This window comes from Palaemon carinicauda, chromosome 29 (genome assembly GCF_036898095.1).
Source record: "Palaemon carinicauda isolate YSFRI2023 chromosome 29, ASM3689809v2, whole genome shotgun sequence".
Lineage (NCBI taxonomy): Eukaryota > Metazoa > Arthropoda > Malacostraca > Decapoda > Palaemonidae > Palaemon > Palaemon carinicauda.
The window spans coordinates 74191782-74214875 of NC_090753.1; the positions used below are offsets into that span (position 1 = coordinate 74191782).

At 41.3% G+C, this 23094-nt stretch overlaps 1 protein-coding gene across 1 annotated transcript in view; it reads right to left on the reverse strand.

Moving 5' to 3' along the window:
• The window catches only part of LOC137622241 (piRNA biogenesis protein EXD1-like), a 38987-nt gene that overhangs the window by 12718 nt on the left and 3175 nt on the right, over positions 1-23094 (reverse strand). The window contains exons 3-7 of the mRNA XM_068352745.1: positions 19039-19152; positions 12091-12207; positions 10272-10526; positions 6943-7218; positions 5780-5923 (exon numbers count right to left, since the gene is read on the reverse strand). Coding sequence (XP_068208846.1) covers positions 5780-5923; positions 6943-7218; positions 10272-10526; positions 12091-12207; positions 19039-19152 — 906 coding nt within the window. The remainder of the gene's footprint in view (positions 1-5779; positions 5924-6942; positions 7219-10271; positions 10527-12090; positions 12208-19038; positions 19153-23094) is intronic.

Genomic DNA, 23094 nt, shown 5'->3' on the forward strand with positions numbered 1-23094 from the left:
AAGGCATGAACCTCACTGACTCTTTTAGCTGTTGCAAGGCAGACGAGAAAAAGTGTCTTGAGGGTAAGGTCCTTGAAGGAAGCTGACTGGAGAGGTTCGAACCTAGGCGACATAAGGAACCTTAAGACTACGTCTAGATTCCAGCCTGGAGTGGGTAAACGACGTTCTTTAGAAGTCTCAAAAGACTTAAGGATGTCTTGAAGGTCCTTGTTGGAAGAAAGGTCCAAACCTCTGTGGCGGAGAACTGAAGCCAACATACTCCTGTACCCTTTAATCGTAGGAGCTGAAAGGGATCTCTCATTCCTTAGATGTAATAGAAAGTCAGCTATTTGGGTTACAGAGGTATTGGTAGAGGAAACTGCATTGGCTCTACACCAGCTCCGGAAGACTTCCCACTTGGATTGGTAGACTCTACGAGTGGATACCCTCCTTGCTCTGGCAATCGCACTGGCTGCCTCCTTCGAAAAGCCTCTAGCTCTAGCGAATCTTTCGACAGTCTGAAGGCAGTCAGCCGAAGAGCGTGGAGGTTTGGGTGCAACTTGTCTACGTGAGGTTGACGTAGAAGGTCCACTCTTAGAGGGAGAGTCCTGGGGATGTCGACCAGCCATTGTAGTACCTCTGTGAACCATTCTCTTGCAGGCCAAAGGGGAGCAACCAGCGTCAGCCGTGTCCCTTCGTGCGAGATGAACTTCTGAAGGACTTTGTTTATGATCTTGAACGGAGGGAATGCGTAAAGGTCGAGATGGGACCAATTCAGCAGAAAAGCATCCACATGAACTGCTGCTGGGTCTGGAACTGGGGAACAGTACAAAGGAAGCCTCTTGGTCATGGAGGTGGCAAAAAGATCTATTGTCGGCTGACCCCACAAGGTCCAAAGTCTGTTGCACACGCTCTTGTGAAGGGTCCATTCCGTGGGGATGACCTGATCTTTTCTGCTTAGGCGATCTGCTGAGACGTTCATGTTGCCCTGAATGAACCTCGTAACTAGGGTGAGGTTTAGACTTCTTGACCAAATGAGGAGGTCCCTTGCTATCTCATACAGGCTCCTCGAATGGGTCCCTCCCTGCTTGGAGATGTAAGCCAAGGCTGTGGTGTTGTCGGAGTTCACCTCCACCACCTTGCCTAGCAGGAGGGACTTGAAGTTCAATAGGGCCAAATGAACTGCCAGTAGCTCCTTGCAGTTGATGTGGAGCGTTTCCTGTTCCTTGTTCCACGTTCCCGAGCACTCCTGTCCGTTCAAGGTCGCGCCCCAGCCCGAGTCTGATGCATCCGAGAAGAGATGAAGATTGGGGGTCTGAATCGCCAACGATAGGCCCTCCCTGAGAAGGAGATTGGTCTTCCACCACAAGAGAGTGGTCTTCATCTCTTTGGTGACCGGGATAGAGACTGCTTCGAGCGTCAAATCCTTGTCCCAATGAGCTGCTAGATGGAATTGGAGAGGGCGGAGGTGGAGTCTCCCTAGCTCGATGAACAGGGCTAACGATGAAAGGGTCCCTGTGAGACTCATCCACTGTCTCACCGAGCAACTGCTCCTCTTCAGCATGCTCAGGATGCAATCTAGGGCTTGGCTTATCCTTGGGGCCGATGGAAAAGCCCGAAAATCCTGACTCCGAATCTCCATTCCCAGGTACACAATGGATTGGGAGGGAATGAGCTGGGACTTATCTAAGTTGACTAACAGACCCAGTTCCTTGATCAAGTCCAAAGTCCAGTTGAGACTCTCCAGACAGCGACGACTCGTGGAGGCTCTCAACAGCCAGTCGTCTAAATAAAGGGAGGCTCTGATGTCCGATAAGTGGAGGAATTTTGCAATATTCCTCATCAGATGCGTAAACACCATAGGAGCTGTGCTTAGGCCAAAACACAGGGCTTGGAATTGGTACACAACCTTTCCAAAAACGAATCTCAGGAAAGGTTGGGAGTCTGGATGAATAGGAACGTGAAAGTAAGCATCTTTCAGATCCAACGAGACCATCCAGTCCTCCTGCCTGACCGCTGCTAGGACCGACTTCGTCGTCTCCATAGTGAACGTCTGCTTGGTGACATAAGCATTGAGCGCGCTGACGTCCAGCACCGGTCTCCAACCTCCTGTCTTCTTGGCCACCAGAAAGAGACGGTTGTAGAAGCCCGGGGATTGATGGTCCCGGACTATAACCACTGCCTTCTTCTGTAACAGGAGCGACACCTCCTGGTGCAATGCTAGCCTCTTGTCCTTTTCCTTGTAGTTGGGAGAGAGGTTGATGGGAGAAGTGGTCAGAGGGGGTTTGCGGCAGAATGGTATCCTGTAACCCTCCCTCAGCCACCTGACAGACTGGGCGTCTGCACCTCTCTTTTCCCAGGCTTGCCAGAAGATCTTGAGTCTGGCTCCTACTGCTGTCTGGAGAGGAGGAGAGTCAGTGTTTGCCTTTTGAAGTCTTGGAACCTTTCCTAGACTTGCTCCTGGAAGAGTCTGGACGGGAGCTTCCTCGGCTGGGGGCTCTACCACGAAAGGGCGGAATAAACCTCGTAGCAGGAGTATCAGCCACTGGGGTGCGATAAGTCCTGGGGACTGAGGGAGCAACCTTAGTCTTACGAGCTGAAGAGGCCACAAGATCATGAGTGTCCTTTTGAATCAGGGCCGCAGACAAGTCCTTGACAAGCTCTTCGGGAAACAAGAACTTAGAGAGCGGAGCGAAAAGGAGTTGAGACCTTTGACAAGGTGTGATGCTGGAAGAAAGGAAGGTACAAAGCTGCTCCCTTTTCTTAAGAACTCCTGACACAAACATTGAAGCAAGCTCGCCAGATCCATCCCTAATAGCTTTATCCATGCAGGACATTAAAAGCATGGCCGAGTCTTTGTCCGCAGGGGAGGTCTTCTTGCTAAGGGCCCCCAGGCACCAGTCTAGAAAATTGAACATCTCAAAGGCACGAAATACACCCTTTAGGAAGTGGTCTAGATCGGAGAAGGTCCAGCAAACCTTAGAGCGCCTCATTGCTGTTCTACGAGGAGAGTCGACCAAACTTGAGAAGTCAGCCTGGGCAGAGGCAGGTACTCCCAAGCCTGGTTCCTCTCCTGTGGCATACCATACGCCCGCTTTAGAAGTGAGCTTAGTCGGTGGGAACATAAAGGAAGTCTTCCCTAGTTGCTGCTTAGACTGCAACCACTCCCCTAAAATTCTTAAAGCTCTCTTAGAGGACCTTGCAAAGACGAGCTTAGTATATGTTGACTTGACAGGCTGCATGCCCAGCGAAAACTCAGATGGCGGAGAGCGGGGGGTAGCAGAGACAAAATGGTCCGGGTATACCTCTCTGAAAAGAGCCAGGACCTTACGAAAGTCAATAGGTGGAGGAGAAGACTTGGATTCTTCCACGTCTGATGAGGGATCCAGGTGCGCAGCTTCCTCATCAGAAACCTCATCACCAGAGTGTAGCGAAGTGAGAGGTAATGGAACAGTGGTATGCTGAACAGCAGAATCTGAACAAGCGGGTGCAAAAACGCTTGTGGTTTCATCCTCAAGTCTCTGTTGATGAGTTAAAACCTGAGGTTCAGGCTGCAAAGGCTGGTCAAAAAGAGTAGCGGAAGGTAGGCGCATGGGTTGAGGAGGCTGACTCCTGGCATGAGTGTCTTGACTCAAGAGTTGCGCTTGCTGTAAGGGTTGCGGATGCGCAGTAGCAGGTTCCTGAGGAACGAGTTGAGGTTCCTGAGGTGTGAGCTGCGAGAGTTGAGGTAGCGGCTGCGCAGAACGCAGTTCTTGTCTCGCGAGTTGAGGTTCCTGAGGCGCAAGGCTAAGGTGTTGAGGTTCTCGCCTTGAGGAGGGTTGAGGTCGCTGCAGCGAGAGCTGAGGATTCTGACTCATGGATGGGAGAGGTTGTTGTACCTCAAGAGAGTGTTGCCTCACTGGTGGAACTGCAAGTGGAAGCGGAGGAAGCAAGGCATAAGCTTCCTGTTTCCATTGCTGAGGTTGCCTTAAGGAAGGCGGAGGTTGCTGCACACCGCTGGAAACTGGCAACTCAGTACGCGGTAAGGTATCCTGAGGAGCCTCAACATCGTACGCCTGGCAGACTGGACTGCGGTTAGGCGGAGCGATCGCAGGAGGAGGTGTAACCTTCTCAGCCTGACACTCACGCATTAAGACCGCAAGCTGTGACTGCATGGACTGCAGTAAAGTCAACTTGGGGTCGGCAGACACTAAGGTCTGCTGAGGCAAAGCCTTAACAGAAGATGAGGTCTGTTGCGGCAGCACCTTACCCCTCTTAGGAGGTGTGCAGTCACCTGATGACTGCGGAGAGTCAGAGCTAATCCAATGACTGCAGCCAGGTTTTAGAGCTCTCGAGGTCTGTACTTTGCGTTTGAGAGGTCTTGAGACCTGAGTCCAGCGTTTTCTCCCTGACAATTCTTCAGCAGACGAGTAAAAGACGGGCTCAATCGTCTGCGGGTGGGAGTGACGGTCTCTGTAAGACACGCCCGCAACCACCGAGGATACTTCTGTGCGCCGATCAAGGCCTGCCGAACCCTTTTGCCCTTCGACATTGCTTCTCCCCTGGGCTTGGGAGCTTGCAAGAGGTCCCGGACTGGGAGGACGACTGGCACGCACAGAAGTACCCTCACGCACCACACTGACACTGACACTAGCACTTGGCACTGCACTGACACTAGCGCTTGTCACAGCACTGGCACTATTACCTCCCACTGCACTTTTGACCTTAAGTTCCTTGACTTCGGCCATAAGAGACTTATGATCACTAACCACCGATTCCACTTTGTCACCTAAAGCCTGAATGGCACGCAAAACAACAGACATATCAGGTTGAGGGCAAATAGTAGGTTCGGGGGTAGCCACTACAGGGGGAGGAAAAGGTAGGGGATCATGAGGTGAGGAAAAAAGTGAAGAGCGAGAAGAACTCCTCCTAACTCTCTCTCTCTCTAACTTGGTTGAATATTTCAGGAATCGGACAAATTCAAGTTCCGAAAGTCCGGCGCATTCCTCACATCGATCTTCCAACTGACAGGGTCTTTCCCTACAGTCAGAACAAGCGGTGTGAGGATCTACCGAGGCCTTCGGAATACGCCTATTACAAGACCTACATCGTCTATGGGGTGGGGCTTGTGAAATGTCAGACATCTTGAATCAAAGAGTTAGCCAAGGGGATTCCAAATCAAGCAAAAAGATCGTTAACCGTTAATCAGAACTAAATAAAAGCTATCTAAGCTAATATAGAAGTTTTCCAGTATAGCGACAGCCGAAATCTGAGAGAAATGCTTCACCAAAAGCCGTGAACAATACTCCAAGATTATAAGCGTATCCCAGAACGTCTTGCCGGAAGCACGACAGAGGAAAAATTGAGGAGGTGTCAACAAGAAGTACTGTAGTACCTGGCCACAGGTGGCGCTGGTGAGTACACCCCCTTCTAGTATAGTGATAGCTGGCGTATCCCTCCCGTAGAATTCTGTCGGGCAACGGAGTTGACAGCTACATGATTATCGGGTAAGTTTAATATTGAAAATGTAGCTATATCTCTATTCTCTTTAATAACCGTTCTGTTTACTACTCTAAATTTGTTTGGTGCTAAGAGACTGCTAGATTATCAAAATAATTCTCTACTGAACTTAACTATTTTTCTTACGTATAGTACAGTAGCTGAAGAAATGAATTAGGCAAAAGCATTAAATGTTGTTTATAGGAAGAAAAAAATGAGACATTATATAATGAGAATCATTAAACCATCTAAACTAAATACCATCCCATAATTGAATACAGACATATCTATAAACACATTCTGACAAAACACAAACACATACCTTCGAACACTCTTCCCGAACACGAGAAAAGAAAACGTGGTGCTTGGAGAGCTTCAAGTAACGGATGAGCAAGCTGGGTAAGCCTGACGCAAACACTGGGACAGAGTCCTTGTGATTGATCATGTACAGGTATACTTCAGCAGCCTGCAAATGATAAAAAAAAAAAAAAAAAAAAAAAAAAATCATAATGTAATATTTTGACAGCTATTAATGAAAATGCAATAGTTTTTTATATTTCTCTACCAAAGTAATTGTCACTATTTTGACGGCTATTAATGAAAATGTAATAGTTTTTTATATTTCTCTACCAAAGTAATTGTCAAAATTTTGACAGCTATTGATGAAAATGTAATAGTTTTTTATATTTCTCTACCAAAATAATTAAGCAATTTCTCTTGAAAAACAATGTGACATACTCGGGAAGAATAAACCATAACATTCGTATTGGAAAGTGCTGCCAACTGGATGCAGGCCCACATCAAAAAGTGCTCAGAGTCATATATTTAATCTTTGATATTGGAAAATTTCAGAACATTAAAATGTTTCCTTTCTCTGATCAATATTCTTTAGAAACAATGCTAGACAACCATAAAAATTACAATGTTTATCATCTAAGAATAATGTCTTGAAATACCAAAGTGAATTTCACTGTAAATAGAATTACAGTAATTGTGACTTGTCCGATTTCCAAGACTTATTGATGCTAAAGAAATGTGAATCTTATATATAAAAGAATAATTTTGTTGCACATTGACTTCAGGATGCCATTTTTATGTTCAGACTCAGAAATCATACAACAATAACCTCTTAACCCTTTTACCCCCAAAGGACGTACTGGTACGTTTCACAAAACTCATCCCTTTACCCCCATGGACGTACTGGTACGTCCTTGCAAAAAAAATGCTATAAAATTTTTTTTTTTCATATTTTTGATAATTTTTTGAGAAAATTCAGGCATTTTCCAAGAGAATGAAACCAACCTGACCTCTCTATGACAAAAATTAAGGCTGTTAGAGCAATTTAAAAAAAAATATACTGCAAAATGTGCTGGGGAAAAAATAACCCCTTGGGGTTAAGGGTTGGAAATTTCCAAAGAGCCTGGGGGTAAAAGGGTTAAAGTTACACAAATAAAGTTTGATTTTCTGTGCTAGATTCTTGCTTACCTGAGTGTCAAAGACATTATTAAGGTTGATTTTAAACTGATGATGCAGCATATCTTCAACACTTCTACAATCATGTAAAATTTTCAAGATATTTTCATCCAAGAAAACCTCCCCAAGTCCTGCTTTGAATGCTTCAGAGGGTCCTATGTTAACCAGGTCAAAGAGAAAAATGATACTTGATGTTGCAATACATAGCCACGCTAGTGTTCCTGACCGGCCAATATTTTGTCCTTCAATCGCTACAGATATGTCCTTTTCAGAATGAATTATAGAGATCTGAAAAATAAGGTTATTTTATAATATAAACCATCATTTTTATAATTTTACTATTATTGTTTTCATTGTAGTTACCATCTGGTTTAATCACAGTGACCAGTCAGCTTTTCCAACTTTAATTCTTTTTCACTGACATTGTCGAATTACAGGATAAAGACTTAGAGATTTTTGCAACACATTACCTAAACTCCTAAATTCCAATGTTATGGATGCATATTTATCTTGAATAAAATAAATCAAACAAGCAGTGTCTGACACGGCAAACCCCTCCCCCTGTACGTGAACCTTCACAAAAAAAAAAAAAACTACCATTGCTCCAAAGGTTTTTCTCGAGTTACAGTATCTGTCAATGATAGTAAATGAGTATAAATCTGAACTTGCTGATATCAGGTGGTTTAATTTGACCGTTCAAGGTTACAGGTCAATGATCATAGTATAATTTTTAAACCCATATGTGGTTTTTTATGTCAATAACATTAACCAAGTGTGTATCTATACTTGTTTGAGTTACGGCCCTCTGAAATTTGGCGACCTTGAACTTCGAACCTAAGACACTTCAAAAATTAAGCATTTCCTTACAGTACTTTGATATAGAAGATTATATTTTTGGCACCAGAAAATTAAAGACTTTCATCTTGGTTTCATTCAAATGTGATTATTATTTGACAGAGTTAGAGTAAAATTTAGAATCGGACCTTTCTGGACACTGTGACCTTGAACCTATGAGGTCCAAATTTAAATGGGGTCTATAGTGTATATCATACCGCACCTCTCCTGAAAAATTCCAGTAAATCGGTCCAGTAGTTTTCCATATAGTTGCTAACAAAGAAACAAACACCCACACACACAGAAATCTACCATAAACAACACCCCTTGCCCACCTCTCGGTGGGGATTGGGTAATGAAGAATTTGATGTGTTTCAAGTAAATATTTGACAGAGTTATGGTCAAAAATCAATTCTGACCTCTTGGGTCACTGTGACACTAACCCTATGAGGTCCTAATTTCAATTGTCTATGGCTTTGGAAGCAACTGATAACAAAGACTCTACACTTGAGACTTTTGAAAGTCCTACAATATTCTTTCAGCTGTGAAGAACATTGTTAGTGCTTGGGCTGAAGCAAAGCTGACAAACTTGAAGGGAATGTGGAAAAAACTCCTCCCCCGTTCAGTATGTGAATAATTTCCATGGCTTAGAGGAGACTACTATCTCTTCCTGAAAAGGTTTTTTAACCAACTAGCTTGATTTGAAAATGGAAGCCAATTATATCAGAGAGCTATTGCCATCTCATGGAGAGGAGTTATCTGCTGAGGATCTACTTCAACTTGAGGAGGAGGTCATACCGACCCTAGGGTCCAAGAGATATACAACTAAGAACATATCAGAGGTTTATGCGCACGCACAGAGAGAGAGAGAGAGAGAGAGAGAGAGAGAGAGAGAGAGAGAGAGAGAGAGAGAGAGAGAGAGAGAGAGAGAGAGAGAGAGGAATGATTGTTTGTTATTAGAAAGACTTGGTATAATTGGGGTTGTTTGTTTATATTTTTATAGCTAGGTTAGGGCAGTGATGAATGTCTTGGGCAAATGCCTTTTTTTTTTATTTGACTAAAGCAAGAAGCAGTTCTGTGATTGTGAATGCTAGATTATTATTCTTAATTTTACCAGCTTGGAAGTGATATTTTATTTTATTTTTTTTATCCTTTTTTTTTTTTTTTTTTTGCAGGCCGTAATTTCTCCTTTGGATAAATGAATCTAAATGTGGGCTTACAATAAAGGACTTGATTTGAATGCTCCTAGGTACAATATTGATGTGTGTTGATGACGCCTGCCGAATAAAGAAACTGGGATTTGGATTGCTCTTAAATAAATAAAGATAACGAGAATTACGATGGCTTGTAACCATACCAGATAATGGAATTGACTGCTTGTCCGATTAAGTTACTGTACTGAATTTACCGTCAGGCCACGGAACTGTGGTGAAAGTGCCAATTCGACTGTTCAGGCTTGTGTGACCAATGGTGTTCGTATTCAAGCACACATTCTCATAATATATTTTGGTAAATTGGTTGTGTGATATTTAAAGCGAGTGTTTTATAGACATTTGTCTAGTGTGGATAACGAGGTGTTGGTGTGCTGTTAATTTTAAGTTTTATTAGCGTTTTTGTTTAATGGAATGTTGTTGCCGTTATTGGTTATTCAGCTTTTAAGTGTTATTAGTTTTTCTTGAATGTTGTTCCTATATATTGATTAAGTTTTTAAGGATTAAGCTTTATTTGAATGGAGTTTCAAAAGGAGACATTTGTCTGATAAGAGAGATCAAGGGTGTGGGGGTTTCTTGTTGCTACATCCCACCACAACATAGAAATGTTTAGTGAAGTTCGATGCTAAGGAGAGGTACAATAGCCAAGGTGTCGTGGATTTGCTGGTATGTTACAAGCAGATCTTGGAGAAGAGTCGAGTAAATATTCAGGCTAGACAGGAAAGCTACTTCAAGAATGTAAAAGTCTGGCTATAGATCCTGTATCCTCTATCCTCTAAATCAGCTCCTTTACATCTTCCAGCTTTGTCCTTTCTTATTAAGGTGCCTAATTATCTCCAGCACCTTCGGAAGGTTCTCCTGATTTACCAGTTCCAGGATCTCCAAAAACTTCAAAAATATCTTCAGCACCTTCTGCAGGTCCTTCAGACTCGCTTGCCCAAGTATCTCAAGCCCCTTTTGAAGGTTCTCCACCCTTTATAATGCCTCTTCCCGTGCGCAACCCCACCACAGGAATCAAGGGCTGTTGTTTTTTCTTTTACAGTTTTGCATAATTCTACAATATATTTATGTCTAAGTTTTTAGTTCTAGTTGTTTCCATGTCATAGTGTGTTGCTATGTCATGGATTATGACTATTGCATTAGCTTAGGGGGAGGACTTCAACGCTTACATACAGTGGTATTTTAGCCATGTTTCCGCTTATGTCGAAATTCAACTTACACCACGGGATGGGAACAGATTTCCATCATAAACCAATAATATAATGTAATATGGATTAACTATAGAATAATACATACTGCTTTCTTGAAGGCATCACCAGTGGAATCAATGATTACCCACTTCTCTGGGCGCTGCACTTTTGGTGGGGGAGGGGGAGGCGGCAACAACTGTTGGCCATTCTGCCGTCCATTTTGGTCCCCAGGGGTGTGTACTACGCGGCCAAGAAGGACATCTTCATCTATCTCGTGTCCCTCCGTCATCTTAGAGAGATGGGGAGGAACCAACTTCTTCATCAAAAGCTGCTTACCCCTTTTGTCTTCCTGGTAAATGTCCTGACAACAAAAAGAGAAAATATCTGAAAACGATTTTCCAAAGTTAGAAAAAAAATATTTCAATCTTTTTATGCTACAATGAAACAAGCACTGACAACTTATTCATTTTTAATGTTCAACTAACTAAGTAATCTACAGTATTTGAGAACTTTAGAACAGTTTCAAAAAGTCTAACCACTAGTCGAGGACCAAATCACTAAAAGCTATCACTGATCGACTGAAAAGCTCAAATATAAGTTTTCCTAATGTTCCTTGGATTATGAGATGCCCCTCTTAGAAATTCCAATGCTGTACAGAAATTCCTTGACAGTGGTAAAGATTTTTTTATTATTCACCTTAACTTTAATGCCGACTGTGACCGTGTTAATAAAGAGGGCCTAGTTTTCAAATTGAAACAGATGGGAATTGGCGAGTTTTCTTAACATCATTTTTGGGTTATGATTAATTAATTGCAGAAAAGTTGTTGATGGGCATCATAGTGACTATATTGCAATTTGTAATGTTCCTTGGGGTAGTGTTCTTGGTCTATTACTTTTCAGACTATAAACTCCTTTAATACAATCCTGTTGCATATGCAGATGATGCTACCATCTTTGCATCAATGCATTCTCTTGAATATAGACCTGTGGTTGCTGAATCCCTTAAAAGAGATCAAGCTAAAATTGTCCATGGTGCAAGTCATGGGAGATGTTGACACCTAACAAGACTCAAAGTATGATCATACATATGTCAACTACAGTGGCCCTCCTCATCTAGATTTTTGATTGACAAGGTCACAACTCGTCTCAAATTTTAGTTGCGATACTAATTTCAAATTTACTTAGGAGAAACAGATCCTCTCTACATTCTTCAATTGCAGAAAAAATTGACAAATTGGCTTACTTATAAGATTTTCACTGATCAACCTAATCCGAGGAAATGTTTTAATTCTATGTCTTCTATATTTTCAATATTTTTCTCCTTGCCAGTCTTCAACTGTTGACTCTCATCTTCATCAATATTCCACAGTTGTTCAGCTATTTCTCTGAATGTTGCATAAGATTTTTTTAAATTCTGACCATCCTTTGCCCTCATATCTTCCCAGACTGTACCAATCTGTATACAGTTAATTCTAACAGTATTGCCTTCTACATCATAAGGTTCAATACTATACAGTATTTTTTATATTTTATTCCAGCTGTAACCAAATTATGGATTGATCTTCCTAATTTGATGGTTGAATCTGTGAAACTTCCGAAGTCCGAACTTGCTGCAAATTTTCTCATGTTGGACAAGTCTTATTTCATAATTCATATATAACCTAACTACTTTAATGATCTAAATACATAAGTTTCTCATATATAGTTTGTTACATCTCAATTCCTTCTCTGCACTGGGTTGCTTTCCCTGTTGGAGCCCTAGGGTATTTAGCATCATGCTTTACAACTTAGGTTGTAGCCTGGCTGGTAATAATAAGAATTAAAACGTCTAACTATATTCTATTATAACTTGCAACACATGAAGTTAGAAATAAAAGATCCATTATGAAATATGAAATATATCATTAACCATAACACACTCATACCTTCAAGAGTGCTTCCCGGAATTTCTTGTCGACGCCAAAAACAACAACGGTAGTAATCTCAGAAAAATTATAATGCCTCATGCCCATCAATTTCTTTCCAGTCTTAGGGTCGGAAATCTGAAAAGATTTGGCGAAAAAAAGGGTAAACAACACATTGTAGAATCAAGAATAAAATTTCATCATAAATATGACATTTTCTAAACCATAACTAAAGAAATAATATAAATATGAGCTTTTAAAAATACTTTATTTGGGTTATACAATTTCTTGGCAGACATTAAGCTAAAATTAATTTCTAAGTATTTCTCAAAATCGATTCCTTTAATATTACTGTATGATTTCCGCTAAGCTGGAACTCTGCTGTTAAAATTCATAACGAGGTCTTGGTAGTTACGAGTGGGTGGTGGGGAAACCCTGACCCATCGCCAGCACACCAAGTGGCCAACTAGACCTTCAATTAAGACTTGCAGGGTGGTTGAGGTACGAGAAGTAATTAAACGAATCAGGTTTGAACAGTTAGGAAAAATACAAATTACTTTAAAATCTGTGATTTGTTCTTAAACAAGCACAAGGAAATCTGCGATTTGTTCTTAAACAAGCACAAAGAAATCTGCGATTTGTTCTTAAACAAGCACAAGGAAATCTGCTATTTGTTCTTAAACAAGCACAAAGAAATCTGCGATTTGTTCTTAAACAAGCACAAAGAAATCTGCGATTTGTTCTTAAACAAGCACAAGGAAATCTGCTATTTGTTCTTAAACAAGCACAAAGAAATCTGCGATTTGTTCTTAAACAAGCACAAAGAAATCTGCGATTTGTTCTTAAACAAGCACAAGGAAATCTGTTATTTGTTCTTAAACAAGCAAAAGCTCTCATCCTTTATTAGGAGACTTATCCTTCGGAGAGAGGAAGGTCCTATAAACAATCTGGCTAGTTTAAAATCTAGGGGTGTCAGAACACTCAGACCTGTAGAGGTGCGGAAGTGTTGGGCTCCTACCCACTCCCTATTATTTATTTTTATTACTGAAAGGAGGAGATTTACCAGACCAATGAGTCAAGCTCGACTTTTACAGAGCTGGACCGATTAAATTTAGGAATAAAAAATATCTAATATAAAGCTAAAAAATAAAATAAAATAAAATTATAGTAAAAATTAGGGATAAAAAATATATGAAGTAAAAATCTATGATAAATATATATTCAAATCGTTTCTATAAAACCAGTGTTACTTAATAAAGGTAAAATCTTTTAAACAAATTTTCTCCGTGTGATAAAAGGTCAAAGTAAAAATTTTCTCACCAAAACATAAGTTTTTCTTTTTCAAAAACTTTACAATGGCTAAAAATATGTTTCATGGTCAAAATACAGTCACACTCATTGCACCTGGGAACTGCTTCACGAGTTATGGACATCAAATACTTACGTGCACGTTTCGTGTGATCTATACGCAATCTAGCTAAAATTACTCGTCTTCCTTTCTCTTTACAATGACAATACGATTCCCATAAACAACTGGCTTTATTTCTTTTAACTTATTAATATCAGACTCATTATTCCACTGATCTTGTCATTTTGTAGCTATGAAATGCTCCAAGTGGGTTATATAAGCTTTCACAGGTAATGTAAAAGCTTGGCTAGGTAAACTGTTTGAAGATTTAGCTGCAGCATCCACTTTTTCATTGCCCAAAACCCCAACATGGGGCAGGAATCCAACATATTTCTATATTTACCCCACGGGAACAGATCCTGTCAAGGAGCTCTTTAATTTCCAATACCAATTGATTTTTACTATCATAGCTCCTTAAGGCTTCTACGGCACTTCTTGAATTGGTACAAATCATAAACTCATGTTTCACCCCACCTTCAATTGTTTTAATAATCTTCGTTGCTTATGTAGTTGCTGATAGTTCTGAAGTAAAGATTGATGCTTCACTGGGTAATGAGAGCCGACTAATTTTGTCTGAGGACACTACAGCAATGCCAGTACCCATTAGAGATTTTGAGCCATCAGTATATATACCATAAATGAGGTCCTTTCCCATAAATTGTTCAAAGGGATGTTATGGAGGCTCGGAGCATAGCTACTGTATATTTCTTTGACAAATGAGAGCATATTTGTTTTTTCTTTAAGGTCCAAGGTGGAGAAAAGAGATGGTTGAATATCTATCCCCTAACAACCTGATAAAAGTTTCTCGGGTAAAGACTTGGTTTCTGTCAAAAGAGACACAGTCACAGAGGAACCTATATCCTAGAGAGGTTATGATGTCTGAAATGTACAGTAAGATCAATTCAAAGAAATGACTTGTATAAATCATATTCATTCTTCCCCTCAAAAAGAGGATGTGGTAGATAATTCTATCTTTACATGAATAGAAAAGTAGATCAGTAAGGTAACTTACTTGCATCAATGTCCAATCCAGTGAATAATGTCATGACTGCTGCACCCAAAGGGAGAGGATAGAAAAGACGAAAAAGGATCAGACATTCTTATACGTCTTCATAGATTTAGGTTGCAACCGCTACCTTAGACAAGATGTTTCTTGTTCTGTGAAAGATGTAGGTTGTGGGTATACTCCAGCAGATAGTGGACTATGAAAATTGTCTGTCATTTCTAGACTCAAATTGCATCCTTGACAGGTTATTCTGAAAGCTAGCTCTGACTTTGTGACCATGAGCTTGAACAGGTTCTTTTGTATCGTCTTCCAACAGAGGATAAGCTCGTCTGATGGTTTCTCGAAGCCAGAAGGAAATGTGTGTTCTTAGAGATTGTCTTGAATCTTCCTCTGCTCAGGAAAAGATTTTGGTACTACGGTCTGAAGGGCTTAGTCCGCTTCAGGTAGAACCCTCAAAGGACAAAGGAAATCATCTGGATCATTGGTCACATCCTTAAGGGAAGAGATGGAGGACTCTATAACCTGGGTCGAGAACGACAGGTTTCCGAGTTCCCTTCCATCCCACAGTATGACTGATAGCATAAAATATGTTATGATGCTCACTTTCTCATTTCACTGAAACTGGGGAAAAGAGAAAGTGTCTTAAATGTCAGACCTTTTCTGACGCATACGTCTAAGATTCGTACGAGGGCCCCTTGAGAGACCTGAGAACTCGGGTAACATCCCACATAGGCAGTTTGAGTTCCCTAGGAGGAAAAAACTTCTCAAAACCTCCCCATGATCATATAAAGCTCCCACAGAGAGCAAAGGTCTAAGCCCTTCAATCTAAAGACCTGGCTCAAGGCTGAGTGAGCTCAGTGAGGAAAGGGAACAAGGAAAAATAAAATATTTTAAGAAGAGCAACAATATCAAAATAAATATCACTTTATAAACTATAAAAACTTTAACAAAATAAGAGGAAGAGAAATAAGATATAAGATAGAATCGTGTGCCCAAGTATACCCTCAAGCAAGAGAACTCTTACCCAAGACAGTGGAAGACCATGGTACAGAGGCTATGGCACTAACCAAGATTAAAGAACAATGTTTTGATTTTGGAGTGTCCTTCTCCTAAAAGAGCTGCTTACCATAGCTAAAGAGTCTCTTCTACCTTTACAAAGTGGAAAGTGGCCACTGAACAATTACAGTGCAGTAGGAAGAATTGTTTGGAGTGTTGTCAAGGTGTATGAGGACAGAGGAGATTATGTAAAGAATAGGCCAGTATATATCATTACTGTAGACTTCCCCAGTCTTTAGGTATCATTTTCTCTTCTCATGTTGCTCTTAATAAATCCAGCATCCATTCTTCCCCTTCTGTAGCAAGTATCTTGACCATTTCAATTTACAAAGGATAAACGTTGGGCTTTACATTTTTTCACTTTACCCAATGGCCGCTTCACTTCTATATTCAGTATTTCCATCACTGGTCCCTCCATCCTTTGTGCTTCTCAGAGTTCCTCTCTCTCATTTTCAGTACTCAAAAGTTCAAAATATTCTCTCCATCTCTTAATGATTTTCACCACTATGTAATATAATTCCATCTCTATCCTTGATAACTCACAGTTACCCCAAATTCTGTCTTTACCTTTTCCTCAAATTTGAAATCTTACATATCCCTTTCTCCTTCCCTTGTTCCTAGCCTTTCATACAGTTGCTCTACAGCTCTTCCAATATCTATACCTACTCTGAATCTTTTTCCTTTTCTCTGTGAACTGTGCATGCCTTCCTTTCCAGTCCTTAATTGCCTTTGAATTTCTTTGAACTGACTCTTGCACCTCTTGTTCCACCCCCCTTTCTTTTCCTTTCAACAGAACACATCCACTGGTCCTTCCCACTAGTTCCTCAGTTTCCCCTATACATATTGTTTTCAGATCCACCCAGATATTTTCTACTGTTACCCAGTGGAAAGTAGAATTTCCTTTGATGGGAAGCGAGACCTTGCTCAAGCAACTCTAACAGAGTCTTCCTCAGACCAAAGATCTTGAAATCTATACTATCCAAAGCCCCTTGACCAAGCACTGATCAGGAAAAGTCAAGGGCGGGTCTCGAACCTTGAAGAGCATCAAAGCAACGATCAACGGAAGTCATCCCGCCCCTGACAGGTGCTCTAGATGCCTACCCAAGGTCATTGAACTCTTGAATGAGAGGCAACACTTTGGCAAACAATGATTTCATCTCAGGATTTTCTATTTCTGCCGGTGCTGGTCCTGTCAGGTGCCGAAATGGCCAATAATGTCTCTGAACACCACCTCATTTGTGGTGACCTGATGGTAGCTCTTCTGCTTTCATATGTCTCCTTTCGGGGCCCAAGACCAAACCTAGTTGGTAAAAATAATGAAACAGCAACAACAGGGGGTGGTTTTGATTCCTCTTGTGTGTTTTAGGAGACAGGAAAGAGAACTGTGCCAGTGAAGGACACACCAGAGAACTCGAGGAGGAATTGTGGACAGGCGAGATCTTGGGCAGCCTATAAGTCGAAGACAAGGAGTCTCTGTGATGGTTCGATGAAGCCTCTACATGAAGAGGGGACAATCTTCTCCTTGACCCTTTAAGTAAAAGGCAAGGTCTGTCCTCCTCTCTCACAGAGGTAGAATACTGAGGTGAAGGCAGTCTTCTAGCTGGAACATCTGGGTGCAGGAAACTACCAACTGAAGACCTTAAGTGATGGGAAGGGAAGAGAAAATGCCATCTGGATACTCGAACCTCTCGATCACTTGAAGAGATGAGTACCTGGATATCCATTCTGAAGGGGTTGGGTCCTTGTATCTCTTGGGACTGAGTACTATCGCATGAAGTGTGATTGTAAAGTCCTAACTGAAGGAGGTTCCTGGGTGCAACAGTTGCATGACTACCAGCACTCTAAGATCTAGCGCATGATTTGGCACTTTAAAGAATGAGCGTGTTTAGTATAAATGTGTGGGCACCTAGCATGTGGAGAGACTATGCATGCTGAAATGATGAGTGGAACTGCTTGTGGGGACTGTACAAAAAGTCCTGGTGTCTCTAGAAGTAACTCGAGTGAAAGCATTTGTAGGCAAGGTGGAGATTGTGGGTGTGGAGGAGATTGAGCGTGAAGCGTATAAAGAGGCCCGTGCACAAGACACGTAAGTCTCTCATCCTGTCGTAGGTCTCGTTCAGGTCTCTCTTGAATGTTGAGTGTCATGGGTTTCTCACTGTCACACATCACGCTCGCATGAAGGGGAGAAAGAAGTAGTCTATCAAGACTTGGTATGGACATCTTCAGAGATCGGGCAGCATCTGAAGGCTCAGCAGCAGAGGATGAGGTCATAAGCATAACAGGGCTGGGAGGAGGATGAGGGTTAGGTTGTTTCTTGTCCTTGACAGAAAGTTCTTAAGAGGATTTTTCAGCTGGAAGCAAAAACCCCACAGAAGGGGATAATTGAAAATCTTCACCTTCGGTAGGCCAGGATCTGTGCTCCTCCAACAGTAGGGCAGCTAACGAGGAAATAACAGCAGCAGAATTCCTGGGGTCCTAGGATCAGAGAAGACCTTCATTTCTACAGATTGAACGCCATCGATACCCAAGGCAGGCCACAAGGTCTTTACATACAGGTCCCTGGAAAAATCGTTGTCAGCAACTACAGCAATGGGCTCACTTTGAGGACAATGGAAAGGAAAGTCATCTTTAGGGGAAGATGATAAAATTGCCTCACCTCAAGCTTGCTACGAGGGCAGAACAGTCGCCATCCTTTTTTCAGTTTTTCTCCACAGGAATCAGCTCAAGAAGAAACCGAAGGACCCAGCAACAGCTCAAGCACTGAAGAGAGAAGAGTAGAAGCCAGAGGACTTAATCAGTTTGGGGAAAGATCCTGAAGCCAAAGAATCCCCCTTAGCCCTCTTCCTCTTCCTGCCTCATTCGGACAACTTCAAAAGGCAGCCACGACCTACATTCGTCAAAGGGGGATAACTGCGAAGCCATGTCCCCTACACAAAGGGCACAAAGAACAGGGATCCATGTCCTGCACTCAAATACTCAAACCTGATGCAATGCACCCAAGCTCACAAACTGATTCTCCATTGTAAACACACTTGATGTTTTTTTTTAAAAAGACGGCCAGGCTTTGTTTGGCACACAGTACACGTAAATACTGCTCTGAGGCTGAAATCAAAGTGGATACTTACTGTGCTGGCGAGGGGAAGGGGCTTCCTAGCCATCCGACAGTACCTACCGACACAAATTTTAACGCCCGAGTTTAAGCTTCGCTAAAATCCTATTGCAATTAAAGGAAGAGGGTTTGTATTTGTTTAGGAACAAATTAGTGCATGGTCCAAATTACAGGAGATAAATTTAAACTGTGACAACAATCAAGAGCATAATTTTCAGTAGGTGTTAAGGACATTGGACCTCTCCCCACAGCAAAGATCTTGTCACTAAAATTTAAAAACAATGACACCATGATTAAGTCAATAAAACTCTAAAGGGTTTGTGAAAAGTATAATCATAGCCTTCAAATAATTTTATTAATCGTACAAATAACCAGCAGCAATAAACAAACCTTTCCTATTGTTAAGCGGTGATTAGCTGGAAGGACACAGCTGATGACCCCCATCAAGGTACTATGCTTGGTATTCAAAACAACCTTCAAGCCCAAACTGTCGTCGCCTAAATCCTAAAATAGAATTTAAAAAGAAAATCAATAAAGTTGATCCTTAAAAATGCAATTCCACAAAATGGCATTTTATTAACCCTTTTACCCCCAGGCTATTTGGAAATTTCCAACCCTTAACCCCCAGGGGGTATGTTTTTCCCAGTACATTTTGCATTATATTTTTTTTAAATTGCTTTAACAGCCTTAATTTTTGTCATAGAGAGGTCAGGTTGGTCTCATTCTCTTGGAAAATGCCTGAATTTTTTCAAAAAAATTATGAAAAATATGAACAAAAAAATTTTATAGCATGTTTTTGCGAGGACGTACCGGTACGTCCATGGGGGTGAAGGGATGGCTTTTGTGAAACTTACCAGTACGTCCTTTGGGGGTAAAAGGGTTAAAACATATGGTGATAAATAATGAGGACATTGTAGTCTAAATAATAATATAAAGTAGCAGGATTTAGACCTCTAAGCAGGTCTAGATAATCATGGAAATAGGAATGAGTTCACTAAAAGTATCGGTTGGTAATGGTAATTCAATGTACCAGACAGGCTATCTAATAAATAATCAAAGGGATGGAGAGTTTTTTCCAAAAATGTAGAGGTCTTTGACAGTAATGTAGCCTTTACTTCCTCTTTCCAAAATTAAATTTCTCTAATGATTTTGCACACCAAAGGCATAGATAAAGAATCAGACCAGTATTACAAATTCAAAATGCATTTCACATTTAACTCCTTTTCCCATCTGGCTCTTTAGGGGAAACGCCTTCATAGAAATCCAAAATTAAGACAATATGGACATTTGAATGTAATTTACAATATTTAATGAAATACCGATGATTTGCAAAATACACAGCACAGTTTATCTACATCAATCTCAGCAACAGTAAACAGTAAATTTGTATGCTTAAAAAACCTTGAAACCATAATAAAATACTGACTATTTATAAAATCCATGTCAATCCAAGCAACTTAGCCGTAAATAAAGGCTCATTATTTCACCTGCGAGTATTGTGTATTGTCTATTGAATCCAGGCCTTACCTACTTACTGGCGTGGTGACAGCGAATTCACTCTCTCGTCTACTTGAGGAGGAGGAGGAGGAGGAGGAGGAGGAGGAGGAGGAGGAGGAGGAGGAGGAGGAGAAGAAGAAGAAGAGGAAGAAGAAGAGGAAGAAGAAGATGAAGAAGAAGAAGAAGAAGAAGAAGAAGAAGAAGAAGTGGAGGTTGCCGAATAATGAACTGGTTTCTACATACATGCTGGACCTTCACTAAATGTGATAAGCCTTTTCTGGCATTTATTTTGCCCTATGAATGCATTCTGCAATTTTGGGATTTAATACTATTTAATTTGCACCTACAGACCTATGGCCAGTACACACAGGGCACCACAACAATAGTGCCTAGGGAAGTCTGAAACAGTGAATTCTTTTGAAAATTGGAAACAGAATTTACAATATACACTATCATTGGACCCTAACTTCACCCCATTTTTAATTAATGGCACTCAGTGGCTCAAAAAGACAAGGGTCTCTCCTCTACGTGGTTTTATTGATGATGATGATGATACGATATGTCAACGTCACTTCACGGCTCAACAAAAAGTAAATGCACTTGAGTTGATGTTCGGGCAAATTGCAAACTACTGTCCAATTATATTGTGCAACACAATTGTGAGACTCAACTTCCATGAACAATATATGGCGAGTTATAAGGCTTCATTTTGGATTTCAATCTCCTTCCTAGATTATTCCAAAATTTAACTCAAACCAGAGAAGCGCCTGGAGGACCTTTACCAAGGACTTATTGCATTTATGGATGACAATTTATTAAGCAACATTATGGCACAGAATTCACTCACAGACTTTGGCCTCCATAAAACCTGAAATATCAAAGGCCGTCTTCAGTATTGGATGAAATTAACATCACTGACTACACTCAAATCATACGTTCTTCGGCCTCTCGCAACGAATCCCATATGCAAAGGTCTGCTGTTTCACATTCAAAACCATTCCTCAAAAAGAGAAAATTATTTAAACAGTTCAGTTTATGTTTCAGAGACAGTTTCAAGCATGGGCGATGTCCCACTTGAACTCACTAAAGCAAATCCCAGTTCTAAAGGCAACACTTTGAATACTGTTGCTGTTCCAGTGGACCCAGATAACTCCTTCCCTCCAACATACACAGGCAAGTTTAGGGAGTTACTCACCAAATATGACGACATTTTTTATCCTTTAATAACTGGATACAACGGTGCCTCAGGACCCTTTAAATCTGTGGTCAATATGGGCTCGGTAAAACCTCTACAGCGTAAGGCCCGTCTTCCCCTCTATTCAAGAAACAATCTGGTAGAATTGCGACGGATATTCAATGAACTCGAAAACGTGAGTGTTTTTGCTCATCCAGAAGATGTTGGTGTCAATGCCAAATATCTAAATGTCATTCTTTATAAAGAAACCCAGAGGTAGTTTTCGATTAGTCACCGCCTCTCCTGATGTTGGACGATTTAGTAAACTACAGCCCTCCCTCATGTCTGACGAGGATTCCACTATACGTCTTATAAGACACTGGAAGTACACCATTTCAACTGACTTTAGTAATGCATTTTACCAAATTCCACTTGCTGAGGAATAGATGAAATACTGTGGTGTAGCTACACCCTTCAGAGGTGTTCAAGTCTATGTTAGATCTGCCATGGGCATGACAGTCTCAGAAACAGCCCTTGAAGAACTAACCCACTTTTTAGGAGATTTATTAGAAGAAGGTGTAGTTGCAAAGCTTGCTGATGACCTTTACTGTGGTGGGAACACACTGGAGGACCTGTCATTCAGCTGGGAATGTTTGTTAGTGGCTTTGCAAACCAACAATCTAAAATTATCTGCCAAAAAAGCTGTCATTGGTCCATCAACAGTCTGTATTCTTGGTTGGGTGTGACACCAGGGTTCACTCTCTACCAGTCCACATCATATTTCAACTTTAGCAACATGTTTTCCTCCTAAAAAAGTGTCTGGCTTACTCTCCTTCATCAGCGCATACAAGTTCTTGGCATTTGTAGTGCAGGGATGTTCAAAGCTTCTTTCTGCTCTGGATGATGCTGTGGCTTGTCGCCTGAGTCGACAAAATAACTGGACGGAAAGTTTAAACGACACGTTCCGGTCAGCACAGAGAGCATTATCCTCCAACCATACCATCATTCTACCCCGTCCAGAAGATCAGCTGTGGATCGTAACTGATGGGTCTGTCAAGCAGAATGGAATAGGTGCCACACTGTATGTTACCCGTAACGGATCTGAAAGTCTGGCAGGGTCTTTCAGCGCCAAGCTCAGAGGCAAACAAGTAACATGGCTGCCATGCGAGATAGAAGGCCTCTCTATCGCTGCCGCAGTGAAACCTTTTGCACCATTCATTATCCAGTCTGCTCATAAAGCCTACATACTTACAGAAAGTAAACCTTGCATTCAGGCATATAAAAAGCAATACAGAAGAGAGTTCTAAGCTGGTCTAGGAGTTTCTACTTTTCTGTCCACCATTAGCCATTTCCAGGCTTCTCCTTGCCATCTGAAAGGTTCAGTAAACATTCCCTCGGACTTTGCCAGCCGCAACGCACCCGATCGTGACCATCAGCAATGTCAAATGTGTTCCTTCGTAAACAGATTGGAAGACTGTGTAGTTCGAGTATTTAATGTGAATCACATGTCTGGAGACATAAAATTACCATTCACGAGTCGCTTTGCATGGCAATCTCTGCAGTCTGATTGTTCTGATCTTAGATGCACCCGAGCTCATCTGTCCGAAACAGAAGCAGACCTAAATACCTTGACAACTACTGTATTGAGTTATGAGTGTTGGGAGTAAAGTACTGTACAGTAATCCCCTGGTTCCAAGGGGGAGTCTACTCCCAGTTGATACCTACACAAAATGTCTGTTTGAAAATGTTATATATTTGGCCTGAATAATCCTGGA